At 45.1% G+C, this 22,249-nt stretch overlaps 1 protein-coding gene across 1 annotated transcript in view; it reads right to left on the minus strand.

Annotated features, from left to right (window-relative positions):
* Positions 1-22,249, minus strand: part of LOC135549478 (CUB and sushi domain-containing protein 1-like) — a 1,027,892-nt gene that overhangs the window by 473,565 nt on the left and 532,078 nt on the right. The window contains 1 exon segment of the mRNA XM_064979475.1: positions 10,941-11,123. Coding sequence (XP_064835547.1) covers positions 10,941-11,123 — 183 coding nt within the window.

Consider the following 22,249-nt stretch of genomic DNA (forward strand, 5'->3'; position numbering starts at 1 on the left):
GTTAGCATACATGATGTGTTGTATAGGAGACATATCACTGCTTACAGACACAGCTGGACTAGCATACATGATGTGTTGTATAGGAGACATGTTACTGCTTACAGACACAGCTGGGTTAGCATACATTATGTGTTGTATAGGAGACGTATAACTCACGGACAGCTGGGCTAGCATACACAGCTGGGCTAGCATACACAGCTGGGTTAGCATACATGATGTGTTGTATAGGAGACATATCACTGCTTACAGACACAGCTGGACTAGCATACATGATGTGTTGTATAGGAGACATGTTACTGCTTACAGACACAGCTGGGCTAGCATACATGATGTGTTGTATAGGAGACATGTTACTGCTTACAGACACAGCTGGGCTAGCATACATGATGTGTTGTATAGGAGACATGTTACTGCTTACAGACACAGCTGGGCTAGCATACATTATGTGTTGTATAGGAGACGTATAACTCACGGACAGCTGGGCTAGCATACATGATGTGTTGTATAGGAGACGTATAACTCACAGACAGCTGGGCTAGCATACATGATGTGTTGTATAGGGGACGTATAACTCACAGACAGCTGGACTAGCATACACAGCTGGGCTAGCATACACTGCTTACAGACACAGCTGGGCTAGCATACACTGCTTACAGACACAGCTGGGCTAGCATACATGATGTGTTGTATAGGAGACGTATAACTCACAGACAGCTGGGCTAGCATACATTATGTGTTGTATAGGAGACGTATAACTCACAGACAGCTGGGCTAGCATACATTATGTGTTGTATAGGAGACGTATAACTCACAGACAGCTGGGCTAGCATACATTATGTGTTGTATAGGAGACGTATAACTCACAGACAGCTGGGCTAGCATACATTATGTGTTGTATAGGAGACGTATAACTCACAGACAGCTGGGCTAGCATACATTATGTGTTGTATAGGAGACGTATAACTCACGGACAGCTGGGCTAGCATACATTATGTGTTGTATAGGAGACGTATAACTCACGGACAGCTGGACTAGCATACATTATGTGTTGTATAGGAGACGTATAACTCACAGACAGCTGGGCTAGCATACATGATGTGTTGTATAGGAGACGTATAACTCACGGACAGCTGGACTAGCATACATTATGTGTTGTATAGGAGACGTATAACTCACAGACAGCTGGGCTAGCATACATTATGTGTTGTATAGGAGACGTATAACTCACGGACAGCTGGACTAGCATACATTATGTGTTGTATAGGAGACATGTTACTGCTTACAGACACAGCTGGGCTAGCATACATGATGTGTTGTATAGGAGACGTATAACTCACGGACAGCTGGGCTAGCATACATTATGTGTTGTATAGGAGACGTATAACTCACGGACAGCTGGACTAGCATACATTATGTGTTGTATAGGAGACGTATAACTCACAGACAGCTGGGCTAGCATACATGATGTGTTGCATAGGAGACGTATAACTCACGCACAGCTGGACTAGCATACATTATGTGTTGTATAGGAGACGTATAACTCACGGACAGCTGGGCTAGCATACATTATGTGTTGTATAGGAGACGTATAACTCACAGACAGCTGGGCTAGCATACATTATGTGTTGTATAGGAGACGTATAACTCACGGACAGCTGGACTAGCATACATTATGTGTTGTATAGGAGACGTATAACTCACAGACAGCTGGGCTAGCATACACAGCTGGGCTAGCATACATTATGTGTTGTATAGGAGACATATTACTGCTTACAGACACAGCTGGGCTAGCATACATGATGTGTTGTATAGGAGACATGTTACTGCTTACAGACACAGCTGGACTAGCATACATGATGTGTTGTATAGGAGACATGTTACTGCTTACAGACACAGCTGGGCTAGCATACATGATGTGTTGTATAGGAGACATGTTACTGCTTACAGACACAGCTGGACTAGCATACATGATGTGTTGTATAGGAGACATGTTACTGCTTACAGACACAGCTGGGCTAGCATACATGATGTGTTGTATAGGAGACATGTTACTGCTTACAGACACAGCTGGGCTAGCATACATTATGTGTTGTATAGGAGACATGTTACTGCTTACAGACACAGCTGGGCTAGCATACATTATGTGTTGTATAGGAGACATATCACTGCTTACAGACACAGCTGGACTAGCATACATTATGTGTTGTATAGGAGACATGTTACTGCTTACAGACACAGCTGGACTAGCATACACTATGTGTTGTATAGGAGACATGTTACTGCTTACAGACACAGCTGGACTAGCATACATTATGTGTTGTATAGGAGACATATCACTGCTTACAGACACAGCTGGACTAGCATACATTATGTGTTGTATAGGAGACATGTTACTGCTTACAGACACAGCTGGACTAGCATACATTATGTGTTGTATAGGAGACATGTTACTGCTTACAGACACAGCTGGACTAGCATACATGATGTGTTGTATAGGAGACATATCACTGCTTACAGACACAGCTGGGCTAGCATACATTATGTGTTGTATAGGAGACATGTTACTGCTTACAGACACAGCTGGACTAGCATACATTATGTGTTGTATAGGAGACATATCACTGCTTACAGACACAGCTGGGCTAGCATACATGATGTGTTGTATAGGAGACATATCACTGCTTACAGACACAGCTGGGCTAGCATACATGATGTGTTGTATAGGAGACATATCACTGCTTACAGACACAGCTGGGCTAGCATACATTATGTGTTGTATAGGAGACATGTTACTGCTTACAGACACAGCTGGGTTAGCATACATTATGTGTTGTATAGGAGACATATCACTGCTTACAGACACAGCTGGACTAGCATACATTATGTGTTGTATAGGAGACATGTTACTGCTTACAGACACAGCTGGACTAGCATACATGATGTGTTGTATAGGAGACATGTTACTGCTTACAGACACAGCTGGGCTAGCATACATTATGTGTTGTATAGGAGACATATCACTGCTTACAGACACAGCTGGACTAGCATACACTATGTGTTGTATAGGAGACATGTTACTGCTTACAGACACAGCTGGACTAGCATACATTATGTGTTGTATAGGAGACATATCACTGCTTACAGACACAGCTGGACTAGCATACATTATGTGTTGTATAGGAGACATGTTACTGCTTACAGACACAGCTGGACTAGCATACATTATGTGTTGTATAGGAGACAAGTTACTGCTTACAGACACAGCTGGACTAGCATACATGATGTGTTGTATAGGAGACATATCACTGCTTACAGACACAGCTGGGCTAGCATACATTATGTGTTGTATAGGAGACATGTTACTGCTTACAGACACAGCTGGACTAGCATACATTATGTGTTGTATAGGAGACATATCACTGCTTACAGACACAGCTGGGCTAGCATACATGATGTGTTGTATAGGAGACATATCACTGCTTACAGACACAGCTGGGCTAGCATACATGATGTGTTGTATAGGAGACATATCACTGCTTACAGACACAGCTGGGCTAGCATACATTATGTGTTGTATAGGAGACATGTTACTGCTTACAGACACAGCTGGGTTAGCATACATTATGTGTTGTATAGGAGACATATCACTGCTTACAGACACAGCTGGACTAGCATACATTATGTGTTGTATAGGAGACATGTTACTGCTTACAGACACAGCTGGACTAGCATACATGATGTGTTGTATAGGAGACATGTTACTGCTTACAGACACAGCTGGGCTAGCATACATTATGTGTTGTATAGGAGACATATCACTGCTTACAGACACAGCTGGGCTAGCATACATGATGTGTTGTATAGGAGACATATCACTGCTTACAGACACAGCTGGGCTAGCATACATTATGTGTTGTATAGGAGACAGATCACTGCTTACAGACACAGCTGGGCTAGCATACATTATGTGTTGTATAGGAGACATATCACTGCTTACAGACACAGCTGGACTAGCATACATTATGTGTTGTATAGGAGACATATCACTGCTTACAGACACAGCTGGACTAGCATACATTATGTGTTGTATAGGAGACATATCACTGCTTACAGACACAGCTGGGCTAGCATACATTATGTGTTGTATAGGAGACATATCACTGCTTACAGACACAGCTGGACTAGCATACATTATGCGTTGTATTGGAGACATGTTACTGCTTACAGACACAGCTGGGCTAGCATACATTATGTGTTGTATAGGAGACATGTTACTGCTTACAGACACAGCTGGGCTAGCATACATTGTGTGTTGTATAGGAGACATGTTACTGCTTACAGACACAGCTGGGCTAGCATACATTATGTGTTGTATTGGAGACATGTTACTGCTTACAGACACAGCTGGGTTAGCATACATGATGTGTTGTATAGGAGACATGTTACTGCTTACAGACACAGCTGGGCTAGCATACATTATGTGTTGTATTGGAGACATGTTACTGCTTACAGACACAGCTGGGTTAGCATACATTATGTGTTGTATTGGAGACATGTTACTGCTTACAGACACAGCTGGGTTAGCATACATGATGTGTTGTATAGGAGACATATCACTGCTTACAGACACAGCTGGGTTAGCATACATGATGTGTTGTATAGGAGACATATCACTGCTTACAGACACAGCTGGGTTAGCATACATTATGTGTTGTATAGGAGACATATCTCTGCTTACAGACACAGCTGGGCTAGCATACATGATGTGTTGTATAGGAGACATATCACTGCTTACAGACACAGCTGGGCTAGCATACATGATGTGTTGTATAGGAGACATATCACTGCTTACAGACACAGCTGGGCTAGCATACATTATGTGTTGTATAGGAGACATGTTACTGCTTACAGACACAGCTGGGCTAGCATACATGATGTGTTGTATAGGAGACATGTTACTGCTTACAGACACAGCTGGGCTAGCATACATGATGTGTTGTATAGGAGACATGTTACTGCTTACAGACACAGCTGGGCTAGCATACACTATGTGTTGTATAGGAGACGTATAACTCACGGACAGCTGGGCTAGCATACACAGCTGGGCTAGCATACACAGCTGGGTTAGCATACATGATGTGTTGTATAGGAGACATATCACTGCTTACAGACACAGCTGGACTAGCATACATGATGTGTTGTATAGGAGACATGTTACTGCTTACAGACACAGCTGGGCTAGCATACATGATGTGTTGTATAGGAGACATGTTACTGCTTACAGACACAGCTGGGCTAGCATACATGATGTGTTGTATAGGAGACATGTTACTGCTTACAGACACAGCTGGGCTAGCATACATGATGTGTTGTATAGGAGACATGTTACTGCTTACAGACACAGCTGGGCTAGCATACACTATGTGTTGTATAGGAGACGTATAACTCATGGACAGCTGGGCTAGCATACACAGCTGGGCTAGCATACACAGCTGGGTTAGCATACATGATGTGTTGTATAGGAGACATATCACTGCTTACAGACACAGCTGGACTAGCATACATGATGTGTTGTATAGGAGACATGTTACTGCTTACAGACACAGCTGGGCTAGCATACATGATGTGTTGTATAGGAGACATGTTACTGCTTACAGACACAGCTGGGCTAGCATACATGATGTGTTGTATAGGAGACATGTTACTGCTTACAGACACAGCTGGGCTAGCATACATTATGTGTTGTATAGGAGACGTATAACTCACGGACAGCTGGGCTAGCATACATGATGTGTTGTATAGGAGACGTATAACTCACAGACAGCTGGGCTAGCATACATGATGTGTTGTATAGGGGACGTATAACTCACAGACAGCTGGACTAGCATACACAGCTGGGCTAGCATACACTGCTTACAGACACAGCTGGGCTAGCATACACTGCTTACAGACACAGCTGGGCTAGCATACATGATGTGTTGTATAGGAGACGTATAACTCACAGAAAGCTGGGCTAGCATACATTATGTGTTGTATAGGAGACGTATAACTCACAGACAGCTGGGCTAGCATACATTATGTGTTGTATAGGAGACGTATAACTCACGGACAGCTGGGCTAGCATACACAGCTGGGCTAGCATACACAGCTGGGTTAGCATACATGATGTGTTGTATAGGAGACATATCACTGCTTACAGACATAGCTGGACTAGCATACATGATGTGTTGTATAGGAGACATGTTACTGCTTACAGACACAGCTGGGTTAGCATACATTATGTGTTGTATAGGAGACGTATAACTCACGGACAGCTGGGCTAGCATACACAGCTGGGCTAGCATACACAGCTGGGTTAGCATACATGATGTGTTGTATAGGAGACATATCACTGCTTACAGACACAGCTGGACTAGCATACATGATGTGTTGTATAGGAGACATGTTACTGCTTACAGACACAGCTGGGCTAGCATACATGATGTGTTGTATAGGAGACATGTTACTGCTTACAGACACAGCTGGGCTAGCATACATGATGTGTTGTATAGGAGACATGTTACTGCTTACAGACACAGCTGGGCTAGCATACATTATGTGTTGTATAGGAGACGTATAACTCACGGACAGCTGGGCTAGCATACATGATGTGTTGTATAGGAGACGTATAACTCACAGACAGCTGGGCTAGCATACATGATGTGTTGTATAGGGGACGTATAACTCACAGACAGCTGGACTAGCATACACAGCTGGGCTAGCATACACTGCTTACAGACACAGCTGGGCTAGCATACACTGCTTACAGACACAGCTGGGCTAGCATACATGATGTGTTGTATAGGAGACGTATAACTCACAGACAGCTGGGCTAGCATACATTATGTGTTGTATAGGAGACGTATAACTCACAGACAGCTGGGCTAGCATACATTATGTGTTGTATAGGAGACGTATAACTCACGGACAGCTGGGCTAGCATACACAGCTGGGCTAGCATACACAGCTGGGTTAGCATACATGATGTGTTGTATAGGAGACATATCACTGCTTACAGACACAGCTGGACTAGCATACATGATGTGTTGTATAGGAGACATGTTACTGCTTACAGACACAGCTGGGTTAGCATACATTATGTGTTGTATAGGAGACGTATAACTCACGGACAGCTGGGCTAGCATACACAGCTGGGCTAGCATACACAGCTGGGTTAGCATACATGATGTGTTGTATAGGAGACATATCACTGCTTACAGACACAGCTGGACTAGCATACATGATGTGTTGTATAGGAGACATGTTACTGCTTACAGACACAGCTGGGCTAGCATACATTATGTGTTGTATAGGAGACGTATAACTCACGGACAGCTGGGCTAGCATACATGATGTGTTGTATAGGAGACATGTTACTGCTTACAGACACAGCTGGGCTAGCATACATGATGTGTTGTATAGGAGACATGTTACTGCTTACAGACACAGCTGGGCTAGCATACATTATGTGTTGTATAGGAGACGTATAACTCACGGACAGCTGGGCTAGCATACATGATGTGTTGTATAGGAGACGTATAACTCACAGACAGCTGGGCTAGCATACATGATGTGTTGTATAGGGGACGTATAACTCACAGACAGCTGGACTAGCATACACAGCTGGGCTAGCATACACTGCTTACAGACACAGCTGGGCTAGCATACACTGCTTACAGACACAGCTGGGCTAGCATACATGATGTGTTGTATAGGAGACGTATAACTCACAGACAGCTGGGCTAGCATACATTATGTGTTGTATAGGAGACGTATAACTCACAGACAGCTGGGCTAGCATACATTATGTGTTGTATAGGAGACGTATAACTCACAGACAGCTGGGCTAGCATACATTATGTGTTGTATAGGAGACGTATAACTCACAGACAGCTGGGCTAGCATACATTATGTGTTGTATAGGAGACGTATAACTCACAGACAGCTGGGCTAGCATACATTATGTGTTGTATAGGAGACGTATAACTCACGGACAGCTGGGCTAGCATACATTATGTGTTGTATAGGAGACGTATAACTCACGGACAGCTGGACTAGCATACATTATGTGTTGTATAGGAGACGTATAACTCACAGACAGCTGGGCTAGCATACATGATGTGTTGTATAGGAGACGTATAACTCACGGACAGCTGGACTAGCATACATTATGTGTTGTATAGGAGACGTATAACTCACAGACAGCTGGGCTAGCATACATTATGTGTTGTATAGGAGACGTATAACTCACGGACAGCTGGACTAGCATACATTATGTGTTGTATATGAGACGTATAACTCACGGACAGCTGGGCTAGCATACATTATGTGTTGTATAGGAGACGTATAACTCACAGACAGCTGGGCTAGCATACATGATGTGTTGTATAGGAGACATGTTACTGCTTACAGACACAGCTGGGCTAGCATACATGATGTGTTGTATAGGAGACGTATAACTCACGGACAGCTGGGCTAGCATACATTATGTGTTGTATAGGAGACGTATAACTCACGGACAGCTGGACTAGCATACATTATGTGTTGTATAGGAGACGTATAACTCACAGACAGCTGGGCTAGCATACATGATGTGTTGTATAGGAGACGTATAACTCACGGACAGCTGGACTAGCATACATTATGTGTTGTATAGGAGACGTATAACTCACAGACAGCTGGGCTAGCATACATTATGTGTTGTATAGGAGACGTATAACTCACGGACAGCTGGACTAGCATACATTATGTGTTGTATAGGAGACGTATAACTCACAGACAGCTGGGCTAGCATACACAGCTGGGCTAGCATACATTATGTGTTGTATAGGAGACATATTACTGCTTACAGACACAGCTGGGCTAGCATACATGATGTGTTGTATAGGAGACATGTTACTGCTTACAGACACAGCTGGACTAGCATACATGATGTGTTGTATAGGAGACATGTTACTGCTTACAGACACAGCTGGGCTAGCATACATGATGTGTTGTATAGGAGACATGTTACTGCTTACAGACACAGCTGGGCTAGCATACATTATGTGTTGTATAGGAGACATGTTACTGCTTACAGACACAGCTGGGCTAGCATACATTATGTGTTGTATAGGAGACATATCACTGCTTACAGACACAGCTGGACTAGCATACATTATGTGTTGTATAGGAGACATGTTACTGCTTACAGACACAGCTGGACTAGCATACATTATGTGTTGTATAGGAGACATATCACTGCTTACAGACACAGCTGGACTAGCATACATTATGTGTTGTATAGGAGACATGTTACTGCTTACAGACACAGCTGGACTAGCATACATTATGTGTTGTATAGGATACATGTTACTGCTTACAGACACAGCTGGACTAGCATACATGATGTGTTGTATAGGAGACATATCACTGCTTACAGACACAGCTGGGCTAGCATACATTATGTGTTGTATAGGAGACATGTTACTGCTTACAGACACAGCTGGACTAGCATACATTATGTGTTGTATAGGAGACATATCACTGCTTACAGACACAGCTGGGCTAGCATACATGATGTGTTGTATAGGAGACATATCACTGCTTACAGACACAGCTGGGCTAGCATACATGATGTGTTGTATAGGAGACATATCACTGCTTACAGACACAGCTGGGCTAGCATACATTATGTGTTGTATAGGAGACATGTTACTGCTTACAGACACAGCTGGGTTAGCATACATTATGTGTTGTATAGGAGACATATCACTGCTTACAGACACAGCTGGACTAGCATACATTATGTGTTGTATAGGAGACATGTTACTGCTTACAGACACAGCTGGACTAGCATACATGATGTGTTGTATAGGAGACATGTTACTGCTTACAGACACAGCTGGGCTAGCATACATTATGTGTTGTATAGGAGACATATCACTGCTTACAGACACAGCTGGGCTAGCATACATGATGTGTTGTATAGGAGACATATCACTGCTTACAGACACAGCTGGGCTAGCATACATTATGTGTTGTATAGGAGACAGATCACTGCTTACAGACACAGCTGGGCTAGCATACATTATGTGTTGTATAGGAGACATATCACTGCTTACAGACACAGCTGGGCTAGCATACATTATGTGTTGTATAGGAGACATATCACTGCTTACAGACACAGCTGGGCTAGCATACATTATGTGTTGTATAGGAGACATATCACTGCTTACAGACACAGCTGGGCTAGCATACATTATGTGTTGTATAGGAGACATATCACTGCTTACAGACACAGCTGGACTAGCATACATTATGCGTTGTATTGGAGACATGTTACTGCTTACAGACACAGCTGGGCTAGCATACATTATGTGTTGTATAGGAGACATGTTACTGCTTACAGACACAGCTGGGCTAGCATACATTATGTGTTGTATATGAGACATATCACTGCTTACAGACACAGCTGGACTAGCATACATTATGTGTTGTATAGGAGACATGTTACTGCTTACAGACACAGCTGGGCTAGCATACATGATGTGTTGTATAGGAGACGTATCACTGCTTACAGACACAGCTGGGCTAGCATACATTATGTGTTGTATAGGGGACATATCACTGCTTACAGACACAGCTAGGCTAGCATACATTATGTGTTGTATAGGAGACATATCACTGCTTACAGACACAGCTGGACTAGCATACATTATGTGTTGTATAGGAGACATGTTACTGCTTACAGACACAGCTGGGCTAGCATACATTATGTGTTGTATAGGAGACATGTTACTGCTTACAGACACAGCTGGGCTAGCATACATTATGTGTTGTATAGGAGACATATCACTGCTTACAGACACAGCTGGGCTAGCATACATTATGTGTTGTATAGGAGACATATCACTGCTTACAGACACAGCTGGGTTTCTTGGCTGACCACTGGTTGTTCTTCTGGCAGGTGATGTTCTTCTTCCCCACCAACTCAAACGCAGGGAGACACTCAAAGTGCAGCCTGTCCCCGTGGCGGAAACCTGTCCCCTCCCGCTTGCCGTAGGCCGGTATCCCTGGGTCGCCACAGGTGCCCTGGTCAATCTCTGAAGGGAAGAGACAAATAGATAGACAGGTAAGATAGTTGCCTAAAATCTATGCTGGCTTTCCAGGTAAAACTTTCAACATTTCAACTTTATTTTCCTAGACTAGACTGTAATCTATTTTGCAAACACACTGCACAGATTATAATGTCTTGCAAATGCCTGTAAAAGTGTTTTACATCTCAGAAACCTCTGATAGAGAGATTAAATATCAACTAACACTAATGAGGATAAAGGTCAAAGATGATTCTTCTCACAAAATATTTGACAAAAATCAACAGTATCAATGATTCTGGAATGTCTTTAGCCTAGTGGTTAGATTGTAGAGGCGGCAGGTAGTCTGGTGGTTAGAGTGTAAAGGAGGCAGGTAGCCTAGTGGTTAGAGTGTAGAGGTGGCAGGTAGTCTAGTGGTTAGAGTGTAGAGGCGGCAGGTAGCCTAGGGGTTAGAGTGTAGAGGCAGCAGGTAGTCTAGTGGTTAGAGTGTAAAGGAGGCAGGTAGCCTAGTGGTTAGAGTGTAGAGGTGGCAGGTAGCCTAATGGTTAGAGTGTAGAGGAGGCAGGTAGTCTAGTGGTTAGAGTGTAGAGGTGGCAGGTAGCCTAGTGGTTAGAGTGTAGAGGTGGCAGGTAGCCTAGGGGTTAGAGTGTAGGGGCGGCAGGTAGCCTAATGGTTAGAGTGTAGAGGCGGCAGGTAGCCTAGTGTTTAGAGTGAAGAGGAGGCAGGTAGCCTAGTGTTTAGAGTGTAGAGGAGGCAGGTAGCCTAGTGTTTCGAGTGTAGAGGAGGCAGGTAGCCTAGTGTTTCGAGTGTAGAGGAGGCAGCGTAGCCTAGTGGTTAGAGTGTAGAGGAGGCAGCGTAGCCTAGTGGTTAGAGTGTAGAGGTGGCAGGTAGCCTAGTGGTTAGAGTGTAGAGGAGGCAGGTAGCTAGGCTGGCTAACATGGTAGAGTGGAGTTGGCTAACATGGTAGTGTGGAGTTGGCTAACATGGTAGAGTGGAGTTGGCTAACATGGTTGAGTGGAGTTGGCTAACATGGTAGAGTGGAGTTGGCTGACATGGTAGAGTAGAGTTGGCTAACATGGTAGAGTGGAGTTGGCTAACATGGTAGAGTAGAGTTAGGCTGGCTAACATGGTAGAGTGGAGTTGGCTAACATGGTAGAGTGGAGTTGGCTGACATGGTAGAGTAGAGTTGGCTAACATGGTAGAGTGGAGTTGGCTAACATGGTAGAGTGGAGTTGGCTGACATGGTAGAGTAGAGTTGGCTAACATGGTAGAGTGGAGTTGGCTAACATGGTAGAGTAGAGTTAGGCTGGCTAACATGGTAGAGTGGAGTTGGCTAACATGGAAGAGTGGAGTTGGCTAACATGGTAGAGTGGAGTTAGGTTGGCTAACATGGTAGAGTGGAGTTAGGTTGGCTAACATGGTAGAGTGGAGTGGAGTTGGCTAACATGGTAGAGTAGAGTTAGCTAACATGGTAGAGTAGAGTGGAGTTGGCTAACATGGTAGGGTGGAGTTGGCTAACATGGTAGGGTGGAGTTGGCTAATATGGTAGGGTGGAGTTGGCTAACATGGTAGAGTGGAGTTGGCTAACATGGTAGAGTAGAGTTAGCTAACATGGTAGAGTAGAGTGGAGTTGGCTAACATGGTAGGGTGGAGTTGGCTAACATGGTAGGGTGGAGTTGGCTAACATGGTAGAGTGGAGTTGGCTAACATGGTAGAGTGGAGTTAGGTTGGCTAACATGGAAGAGTGGAGTTAGGTTAGGTTGGCTAACATGGTAGAGTAGAGTTAGGCTGGCTAACATGGTAGAGTGGAGTTAGGTTGGCTAACATGGTAGAGTGGAGTTAGGTTGGCTAACATGGTAGAGTAGAGTTAGGTTGGCTAACATGGTAGAGTAGAGTTGGCTAACATGGTAGAGTGGAGTTAGGTTGGCTAACACGGTAGAATGGAGTTAGGTTGGCTAACATGGTAGAGTGGAGTTAGGTTAGGTTGGCTAACATGGTAGAGTGGAGTTAGGTTAGTTTGGCTAACATGGTAGAGTGGAGTTAGGCTGGCTAACATGGTAGAGTAGAGTTAGGTTGGCTAACATGGTAGAGTGGAGTTAGGTTAGGTTGGCTAACATGGTAGAGTGGAGTTAGGTTAGGTTGGCTAACATGGTAGAGTAGAGTTAGGCTGGCTAACATGGTAGAGTGGAGTTGGCTAACATGGTAGAGTAGAGTTGGCTAACATGGTAGAGTGGAGTGGAGTTGGCTAACATGGTAGAGTAGAGTTGGCTAACATGGTAGAGTGGAGTTAGGCTGGCTAACATGGTAGAGTGGAGTTAGGTTAGGCTGGCTAACATGGTAGAGTGGAGTTTGCTAACATGGTAGAGTGGAGTTGGGTTGGCTGTGGGTGTAATGTTTATTGTTAATTGTAATTGTTTTTTTCACTTTTGTTTATTAATTACGTCACTTGCTTTGACAATGTTGACATATGTTTCCCATGCCTATCAAGCCCTTAAAGTGAAAATTGAAAGAGAGAGAGAGAGGTTGTAGAATGTGTTGAATGTTTCTCTGTGCTAAAGTTTCTAACTAGGATTACATCACAGGTTTGGCAAGTCAGACAAGATAAACCCTCTTGTTTTACCCTTTAGGTATCGCTCTTCTCTCTTTCCCCCTTTCTCCTTCATCCTCGTACATCTCTCCCTCCTTTCCAATTATTACCTCACCTCTCATCTCTCCTCCTATTCTGTCCATATCTATCTATCTATCTATCTATCTATCTATCTATCTATCTATCTATCTATCTATCTATCTATCTATCTATCTATCTATCTATCTATCTTCATCTCTTTCTCTCCCTTCCTCTTCCTTCTCCGTTGTCTTCTCCACCCAGTCAGAACCCACATAGTCAGAACCCAGTCAGAACACACTGTCTCTCTCCTTCTCTCTCTTTCCCTCTGCATCTCACTCTCTTTCTCTCTCCGTGTCTCTCTCTCTCTTCCTGTCTCTCTCTCTCTCTCTCTCTCCCTCTCTCTCTGTCTCTCTCTCTCTCTCTCCCTCTCTCTCTGCATCTCACTCTCTTTCTCTCTCCGTGTCTCTCTCTCTCTTCCTGTCTCTCTCTCGTCTCTCTCTTTCTCTCTCTCTACAGGTGCACTCCTCCCTTCGCTGTGTGATAAACACTCTGCCTGCGAGGAGGAGCTGACGTGCACTTTCACACGCTGACCCACATTCTTTAGTCTTTACACACACACACACACACACACACACACACACACACACACACACACACACACACACACACACACACACACACACACACACACAAACACACACACACACACACACACACTTCATTCCTTTCATCATCCGGTGAGTTATGCAACCCTCTCCCCCTTCCTGGTTTTCCAGGGGCGCTGCAGATGGAATCCGGAGAACTCCCGGTGAGGAATCTGTAACGGAACATCGGAAACAGGAAGCGGACGGGAGAAATAAGCCCATCCATCCATCCATGTAAGGGTGGTAGACTCTAATGAGCTTTTAAAACACACCAGGGGATCTGAAACTGTGAGATAAATGCATGGCTGATTTAATGACTGTGATTTTATTAACACATATTTAGAGTCTACGATGTGGAGATCAGCATCCTAAGGGACTCAGCAGGTCCATTACATATGGAGCTCACCGTTATGCTTTTTGCCCACCTATGGATTCCTAAATGTAGGCATTCTCCAAAATGGCCGCCCCCTTTACAGCTGATTATAAATCCATAATAATACATATATTATCACCTAATGTTGTGTTAGATCTTTCTATCAACGTATTAAGTTATTGTTATTATGGATTCCTAAATGTAGGCATTCTCTAACCCTCCTGTTGTCTCCGTTTCATGTTAATTAGTTCTGTGTTCCCGGTCCAAAATGGCCGCCCTCTTTATAGCTGATTATAAATCCATAATAATACATATATTATAACCTAATGTTGTGTTACATCTTTTTATCAACTTAAGTTCTTGTGAAAATTACAAGTTTACAACTTATATTTGCTATTTATGGCCTGTAGGCCTCATTGACCTGCGCTCATACAACTCGGTTTTTTTTGTTAAAAAAAAAAGAAAGCATAATGTATGGATTATTTTGACTAAAACACATGCTCAGACGAAACATATTGTGCTATTTATCACAGACTACTTTGTGTCAAAGTTTAACAAGGACTCTCTCCTCCTCACCAGTGTCATGATCAAAGATATGATCAAGAGACTCACATACAGTATATGGTTTGGTCATTGTGTTGCCACAGAATGAATTGTGATCAAGGCCTCACATACAGTATATGGTTTGGTCATTGTGTTGCTACAGAATGAATTGTGATCAAGGCCTCACATAGAGTATATGGTTTGGTCATTGTGTTGCCACAGAATTAATTGTGATCAAGGCCTCACATAGAGTATATGGTTTGGTCATTGTGCTGCCACAGAATGAATTGTGAACAAGGCCTCACATTCAGTATATGGTTTGGTCATTGTGCTGCCACAGAATGAATTGTGATCAAGGCTTGGTCAAATTTAACAAATAATGAAAGGACTTGCAATCAGTTGTCTGAGGTACAGTTGACGTGGGAAGTTTACATACACCTTAGCCAAATATATTTAAATTCAGTTTTTCACAATTCCTGACTTTTAATCTAAGAAAATATTCCCTGCAGTAGGTCAGTTATTGTCAGAATGTGAAATGTCAGAATAATAGTTGAGAGAATGGTTTATTTCAGCTTTTATTTCTTTCATCACATTCCCACTGGGTCAGTAGTTCGTAGTTTACATACACTAAACTAGTATTCGGTAGCATTGCCATTAAATTGTTGAACTTGGGTCAAACGTTTTGGGTGGCCTTCCACAAGCTTCCCACAATAAGTTGGGTGAATTTTTGCCTATTCCTCCTGACAGAGCTGGTGTAACTGAGTCAGGTTTATAGGCCTCCTTGCTCACACACACTCTGTCAGTTCTGTCCACAAATGCTCTATAATAGGATTGAGGTCGGGGCTTTGTGATGGCCACTCCAAAACCTTGATTTTGTTGTCCTTAAGCCATTTTGCCACAACTTTGGAAGTATGATTGGGGTCATTGATCATTTGGACCCATTTGTGACCAAGCTTTAACTTCCTGACTGATGTCTTGAGATGTTGCTTCTCTATATCCACATAATTTCTCTACCTCATGTTGCCATCTATTTTGTGAAGTGCACCAGTCCCTCCTGCAGCATAGCACCCCCACAACATGATGCTTCCACCCCCGTGCTTCACGGTTGGGATGGTGTTCTTTGGCTTGCAAGCATTCCCCTTTTTCTTCCAAACATAACGATAGTCATTATTGCCAAACAGATGACATTTCTTCAAAACTTTTTGATCTTTTTCCAATAGTGCAGTTGCAAACTGTCATCTGGCTTTTATATGGCGGTTTTGGATCAGTGGCTTCTTCCTTGCTGAACAGCCTTTCGGGTTATGTCAATATAGGACTTGTTTTACTGTGGATATAGATACTTTACTAACAGTTTCCTCCAGCATCTTCACAAGGTCCTTTGCTGTTGTTCGGGGATTGATTTAAACTTTTTGCTGATTTCTTTTGATTTTCCCATGATGTCAAGCAAAGAGGCACTGAGTTTGAAGGTAGGCCTTGAAATACATCCCCAGGGACACATCCAATTGACTCTCGTGATGTAAATTAGCCAATCAGAAGCTTATAAAGCCATGACATCATTGTCTGGAATTTTCCAAGCTGTTTAAAGGCACAGTCGACTTTGTGTATGTAAACTTCTGACCCACTGGAATTGTGATGTGAAATAATCTGTCTGTAAACAATTGTTGGAAGAATGACTTGTGTCATGCACAAGGTAGATGTCCTAACCGACTTGCCAAAACTAAAGTTTGTTAACAAGAATTTTGTGGAGTGGTTGAAAAAACAAGTTTTAATGATTCCAACCTAAGTGTATGTAAACTTCCGACTTTAACAGTATATTTTGGTTGTAATTCTTAGTCAATTCTGCTAAGTCAATTACCCCTTGAATAATTTTGTACAGTGCAAGGTACTTCATTGTTACCCAGAAATGATTTGATATATTGAGATGCAAATGGCTGGATTTTTAAGGGTTATAACAAAAAACAACCCAACGGTTAAAGGGTTATAATCTAATCCCAGAACTCCTGTCAATTTGGTGAAAGTCTACGTTCTAACATCGGTTTAAATAAACATGGTTTAATTTTCTAAGTGGTCCGTTTGTAAAAAATAATAATCATGTTATGGTGTAGGATGAGATTTAAACAATATCACATTTCATAACGTTTTTAAAACAATATCACTAAATCAGATGGTAGGGTATACTTGTCTTCAGATGGTAGGGTATACTTGTCTAGCCTCCATTTATATAGGCATGACCAAGTAGCTATTCTTTACTTAAATGAGCTCAAACTAAAAGGTGTACCAAATGATTCAACTCAGTTCCTCTTTCATCTCGCAATGGGCCCTGTGGAAAATGTGGGAAAGGGCCAATGTTGCTATAGCAACATACTTATGTTACTCCTGAGGTAGACTACCACCCCTCACCCTGTTACTGCTGAGGTAGACTACCATCCCCCACCCTGTTACTGCTGAGGTAGACTACCATCCCCCACCCTGTTACTGCTGAGGTAGACTACCATCCCCCACCTCACCCTGTTACTGCTGAGGTAGACTACCATCCCTCACCTCACCCTGTTACTGCTGAGGTAGACTACCATCCCCCACCCTGTTACTGCTGAGGTAGACTACCATCCCTCACCTCACCCTGTTACTGCTGAGGTAGACTACCATCCCTCACCCTGTTACTGCTGAGGTAGACTACCATCCCTCACCCTGTTACTGCTGAGGTAGACTACCATCCCTCACCCTGTTACTGCTGAGGTAGACTACCATCCCCCACCCTGTTACTGCTGAGGTAGACTACTATCCCCCACCCTGTTACTACTGAGGTAGACTACCATCCCTCACCCTGTTACTGCTGAGGTAGACTACCATCCCCCACCCTGTTACTGCTGAGGTAGACTACTATCCCCCACCTCACCCTGTTACTGCTGAGGTCGACTACCATCCCCCACCCTGTTACTACTGAGGTAGACTACCATCCCTCACCCTGTTACTGCTGAGGTAGACTACCATCCCCCACCCTGTTACTGCTGAGGTAGACTACCATCCCCTCCCCTCACCCTGTTACTGCTGAGGTAGACTACCATCCCTCACCCTGTTACTGCTGAGGTAGACTACCATCCCTCACCCTGTTACTGCTGAGGTAGACTACCATCCCTCACCTCACCCTGTTACTGCTGAGGTAGACTACCATCCCTCACCCTGTTACTGCTGAGGTAGACTACCATCCCCTCCCCTCACCCTGTTACTGCTGAGGTAGACTACCATCCCTCACCCTGTTACTGCTGAGGTAGACTACCATCCCCCACCCTGTTACTGCTGAGGTAGACTACCATCCCTCACCCTGTTACTGCTGAGGTAGACTACCATCCCCCACCCTGTTACTGCTGAGGTAGACTACCATCCCTCACCCTGTTACTGCTGAGGTAGACTACCATCCCTCACACTGTTACTGCTTAGGTAGACTACCATCCCTCACCCTGTTACTGCTGAGGGAGACTACCATCCCCCCAACTCACCCTGTTACTGCTGAGGTAGACTACCATCCCTCACCCTGTTACTGCTGAGGTAGACTACCATCCCTCACCCTGTTACTGCTGAGGTAGACTACCATCCCTCACCCTGTTACTGCTGAGGTAGACTACCATCCCTCACCCTGTTACTGCTGAGGTAGACTACCATCCCTCACCCTGTTACTGCTGAGGGAGACTACCATCCCCCCAACTCACCCTGTTACTGCTGAGGTAGACTACCATCCCTCACCCTGTTACTGCTGAGGTAGACTACCACCCCTCACCCTGTTACTGCTGAGGTAGACTACCATCCCTCACCCTGTTACTACTGAGGTAGACTACCATCCCTCACCCTGTTACTGCTGAGGTAGACTACCATCCCCCACCTCACCCTGTTACTGCTGAGGTAGACTACCATCCCTCACCTCACCCTGTTACTGCTGAGGTAGACTACCATCCCTCACCCTGTTACTGCTGAGGTAGACTACCATCCCTCACCCTGTTACTGCTGAGGTAGACTACCATCCCCCACCCTGTTACTGCTGAGGTAGACTACCATCCCTCACCCTGTTACTGCTAAGGTAGACTACCATCCCTCACCCTGTTACTGCTGAGGTAGACTACCATCCCTCACCCTGTTACCGCTGAGGTAGACTACCATCCCCCACCTCACCTTGTTACTGCTGAGGTAGACTACCATCCCTCACCCTGTTACTGCTGAGATAGACTACCATCCCCCACCCTGTTACTGCTGAGGTAGACTACCATCCCCTCCCCTCACCCTGTTACTGCTAAGGTAGACTACCATCCCTCACCCTGTTACTGCTGAGGTAGACTACCATCCCCCACCCTGTTACTACTGAGGTAGACTACCACCCCTCACCCTGTTACTGCTGAGGTAAACTACCATCCCTCACCCTGTTACTGCTGTGGTAGACTACCATCCCTCACCCTGTTACTGCTGAGGTAGACTACCATCCCTCACCCTGTTACTGCTGAGGTAGACTACCATCCCTCACCCTGTTACTGCTGAGGTAGACTACCATCCCTCACCCTGTTACTGCTGAGGTAGACTACCATCCCTCACCCTGTTACTGCTGAGGTAGACTACCATCCCTCACCCTGTTACTGCTGAGGTAGACTACCACCCCTCACCCTGTTACTGCTGAGGTAGACTACCATCCCTCACCCTGTTACTGCTGAGGTAGACTACCATCCCCCACCCTGTTACTGCTGAGGTAGACTACCATCTCCCACCTCACCCTGTTACTGCTGAGGTAGACTACCATCCCTCACCCTGTTACTGCTGAGGTAGACTACCATCTCCCACCTCACCCTGTTACTGCTGAGGTAGACTACCATCCCTCACCCTGTTACTGCTGAGGTAGACTACCATCCCTCACCTCACCCTGTTACTGCTGAGGTAGACTACCATCCCTCACCCTGTTACTGCTGAAGTAGACTACCATCCCTCACCCTGTTACTGCTAAGGTAGACTACCATCCCTCACCCTGTTACTGCTGAGGTAGACTACCATCCTTCACCCTGTTACTGCTGAGGTAGACTACCATCCCTCACCTCACCCTGTTACTGCTGAGGTAGACTACCATCCCTCACCCTGTTACTGCTGAGGTAGACTACCATCCCCCACCTCACCCTGTTACTGCTGAGGTAGACAACCATCCCTCACCTCACCCTGTTACTGCTGAGGTAGACTACCATCCCTCACCCTGTTACTGCTGAGGTAGACTACCATCCCTCACCCTGTTACTGCTGAGGTAGACTACCATCCCTCACCCTGTTACTGCTGAGGTAGACTACCATCCCTCACCCTGTTACTGCTGAGGTAGACTACCATCCCTCACCCTGTTACTGCTGAGGTAGACTACCATCTCCCACCTCACCCTGTTACTGCTGAGGTAGACTACCATCCCTCACCCTGTTACTGCTGAGGTAGACTACCATCTCCCACCTCACCCTGTTACTGCTGAGGTAGACTACCATCCCTCACCCTGTTACTGCTGAGGTAGACTACCATCCCTCACCTCACCCTGTTACTGCTGAGGTAGACTACCATCCCTCACCCTGTTACTGCTGAAGTAGACTACCATCCCTCACCCTGTTACTGCTAAGGTAGACTACCATCCCTCACCCTGTTACTGCTGAGGTAGACTACCATCCTTCACCCTGTTACTGCTGAGGTAGACTACCATCCCTCACCTCACCCTGTTACTGCTGAGGTAGACTACCATCCCTCACCCTGTTACTGCTGAGGTAGACTACCATCCCCCACCTCACCCTGTTACTGCTGAGGTAGACAACCATCCCTCACCTCACCCTGTTACTGCTGAGGTAGACTACCATCCCTCACCCTGTTACTGCTGAGGTAGACTACCATCCCTCACCCTGTTACTGCTGAGGTAGACTACCATCCCTCACCCTGTTACTGCTGAGGTAGACTACCATCCCTCACCCTGTTACTGCTGAGGTAGACTACCATCCCTCACCCTGTTACTGCTGAGGTAGACTACCATCTCCCACCTCACCCTGTTACTGCTGAGGTAGACTACCATCCCTCACCCTGTTACTGCTGAGGTAGACTACCATCTCCCACCTCACCCTGTTACTGCTGAGGTAGACTACCATCCCTCACCCTGTTACTGCTGAGGTAGACTACCATCCCTCACCCTGTTACTGCTGAGGTAGACTACCATCCCTCACCCTGTTACTGCTGAGGTAGACTACCATCCCTCACCCTGTTACTGCTGAGGTAGACTACCATCCCCCACCTCACCCTGTTACTGCTGAGGTAGACTACCATCCCTCACCCTGTTACTGCTGAGATAGACTACCATCCCCCACCCTGATACTGCTGAGGTAGACTACCATCCCCTCCCCTCACCCTGTTACTGCTAAGGTAGGCTACCATCCCTCACCCTGTTACTGCTGAGGTAGACTACTATCCCCCACCTCACCCTGTTACTGCTGAGGTAGACTACCATCCCTCACCCTGTTACTGCTGAGGTAGACTACCATCTCCCACCTCACCCTGTTACTGCTGAGGTAGACTACCATCTCCCACCTCACCCTGTTACTGCTGAGGTAGAATACCATCCCTCACCCTGTTACTGCTGAGGTAGACTACCATCCCTCACCCTGTTACTGCTGAGGTAGACTACTATCCCCCACCTCACCCTGTTACTGCTGAGGTAGACTACCATCCCTCACCCTGTTACTGCTGAGGTAGACTACCATCCCCCACGCTGTTACTACTGAGGTAGACTACCATCCCTCACCCTGTTACTGCTGAGGTAGACTACCATCCCCCACCCTGTTACTGCTGAGGTAGACTACCATCTCCCACCTCACCCTGTTACTGCTGAGGTAGACTACCATCCCTCACCCTGTTACTGCTGAGGTAGACTACCATCCCTCACCCTGTTACTGCTGAGGTAGACTACCATCCCTCACCCTGT

This window comes from Oncorhynchus masou, chromosome 12, assembly GCF_036934945.1.
Source record: "Oncorhynchus masou masou isolate Uvic2021 chromosome 12, UVic_Omas_1.1, whole genome shotgun sequence".
Classification (NCBI taxonomy): domain Eukaryota; kingdom Metazoa; phylum Chordata; class Actinopteri; order Salmoniformes; family Salmonidae; genus Oncorhynchus; species Oncorhynchus masou.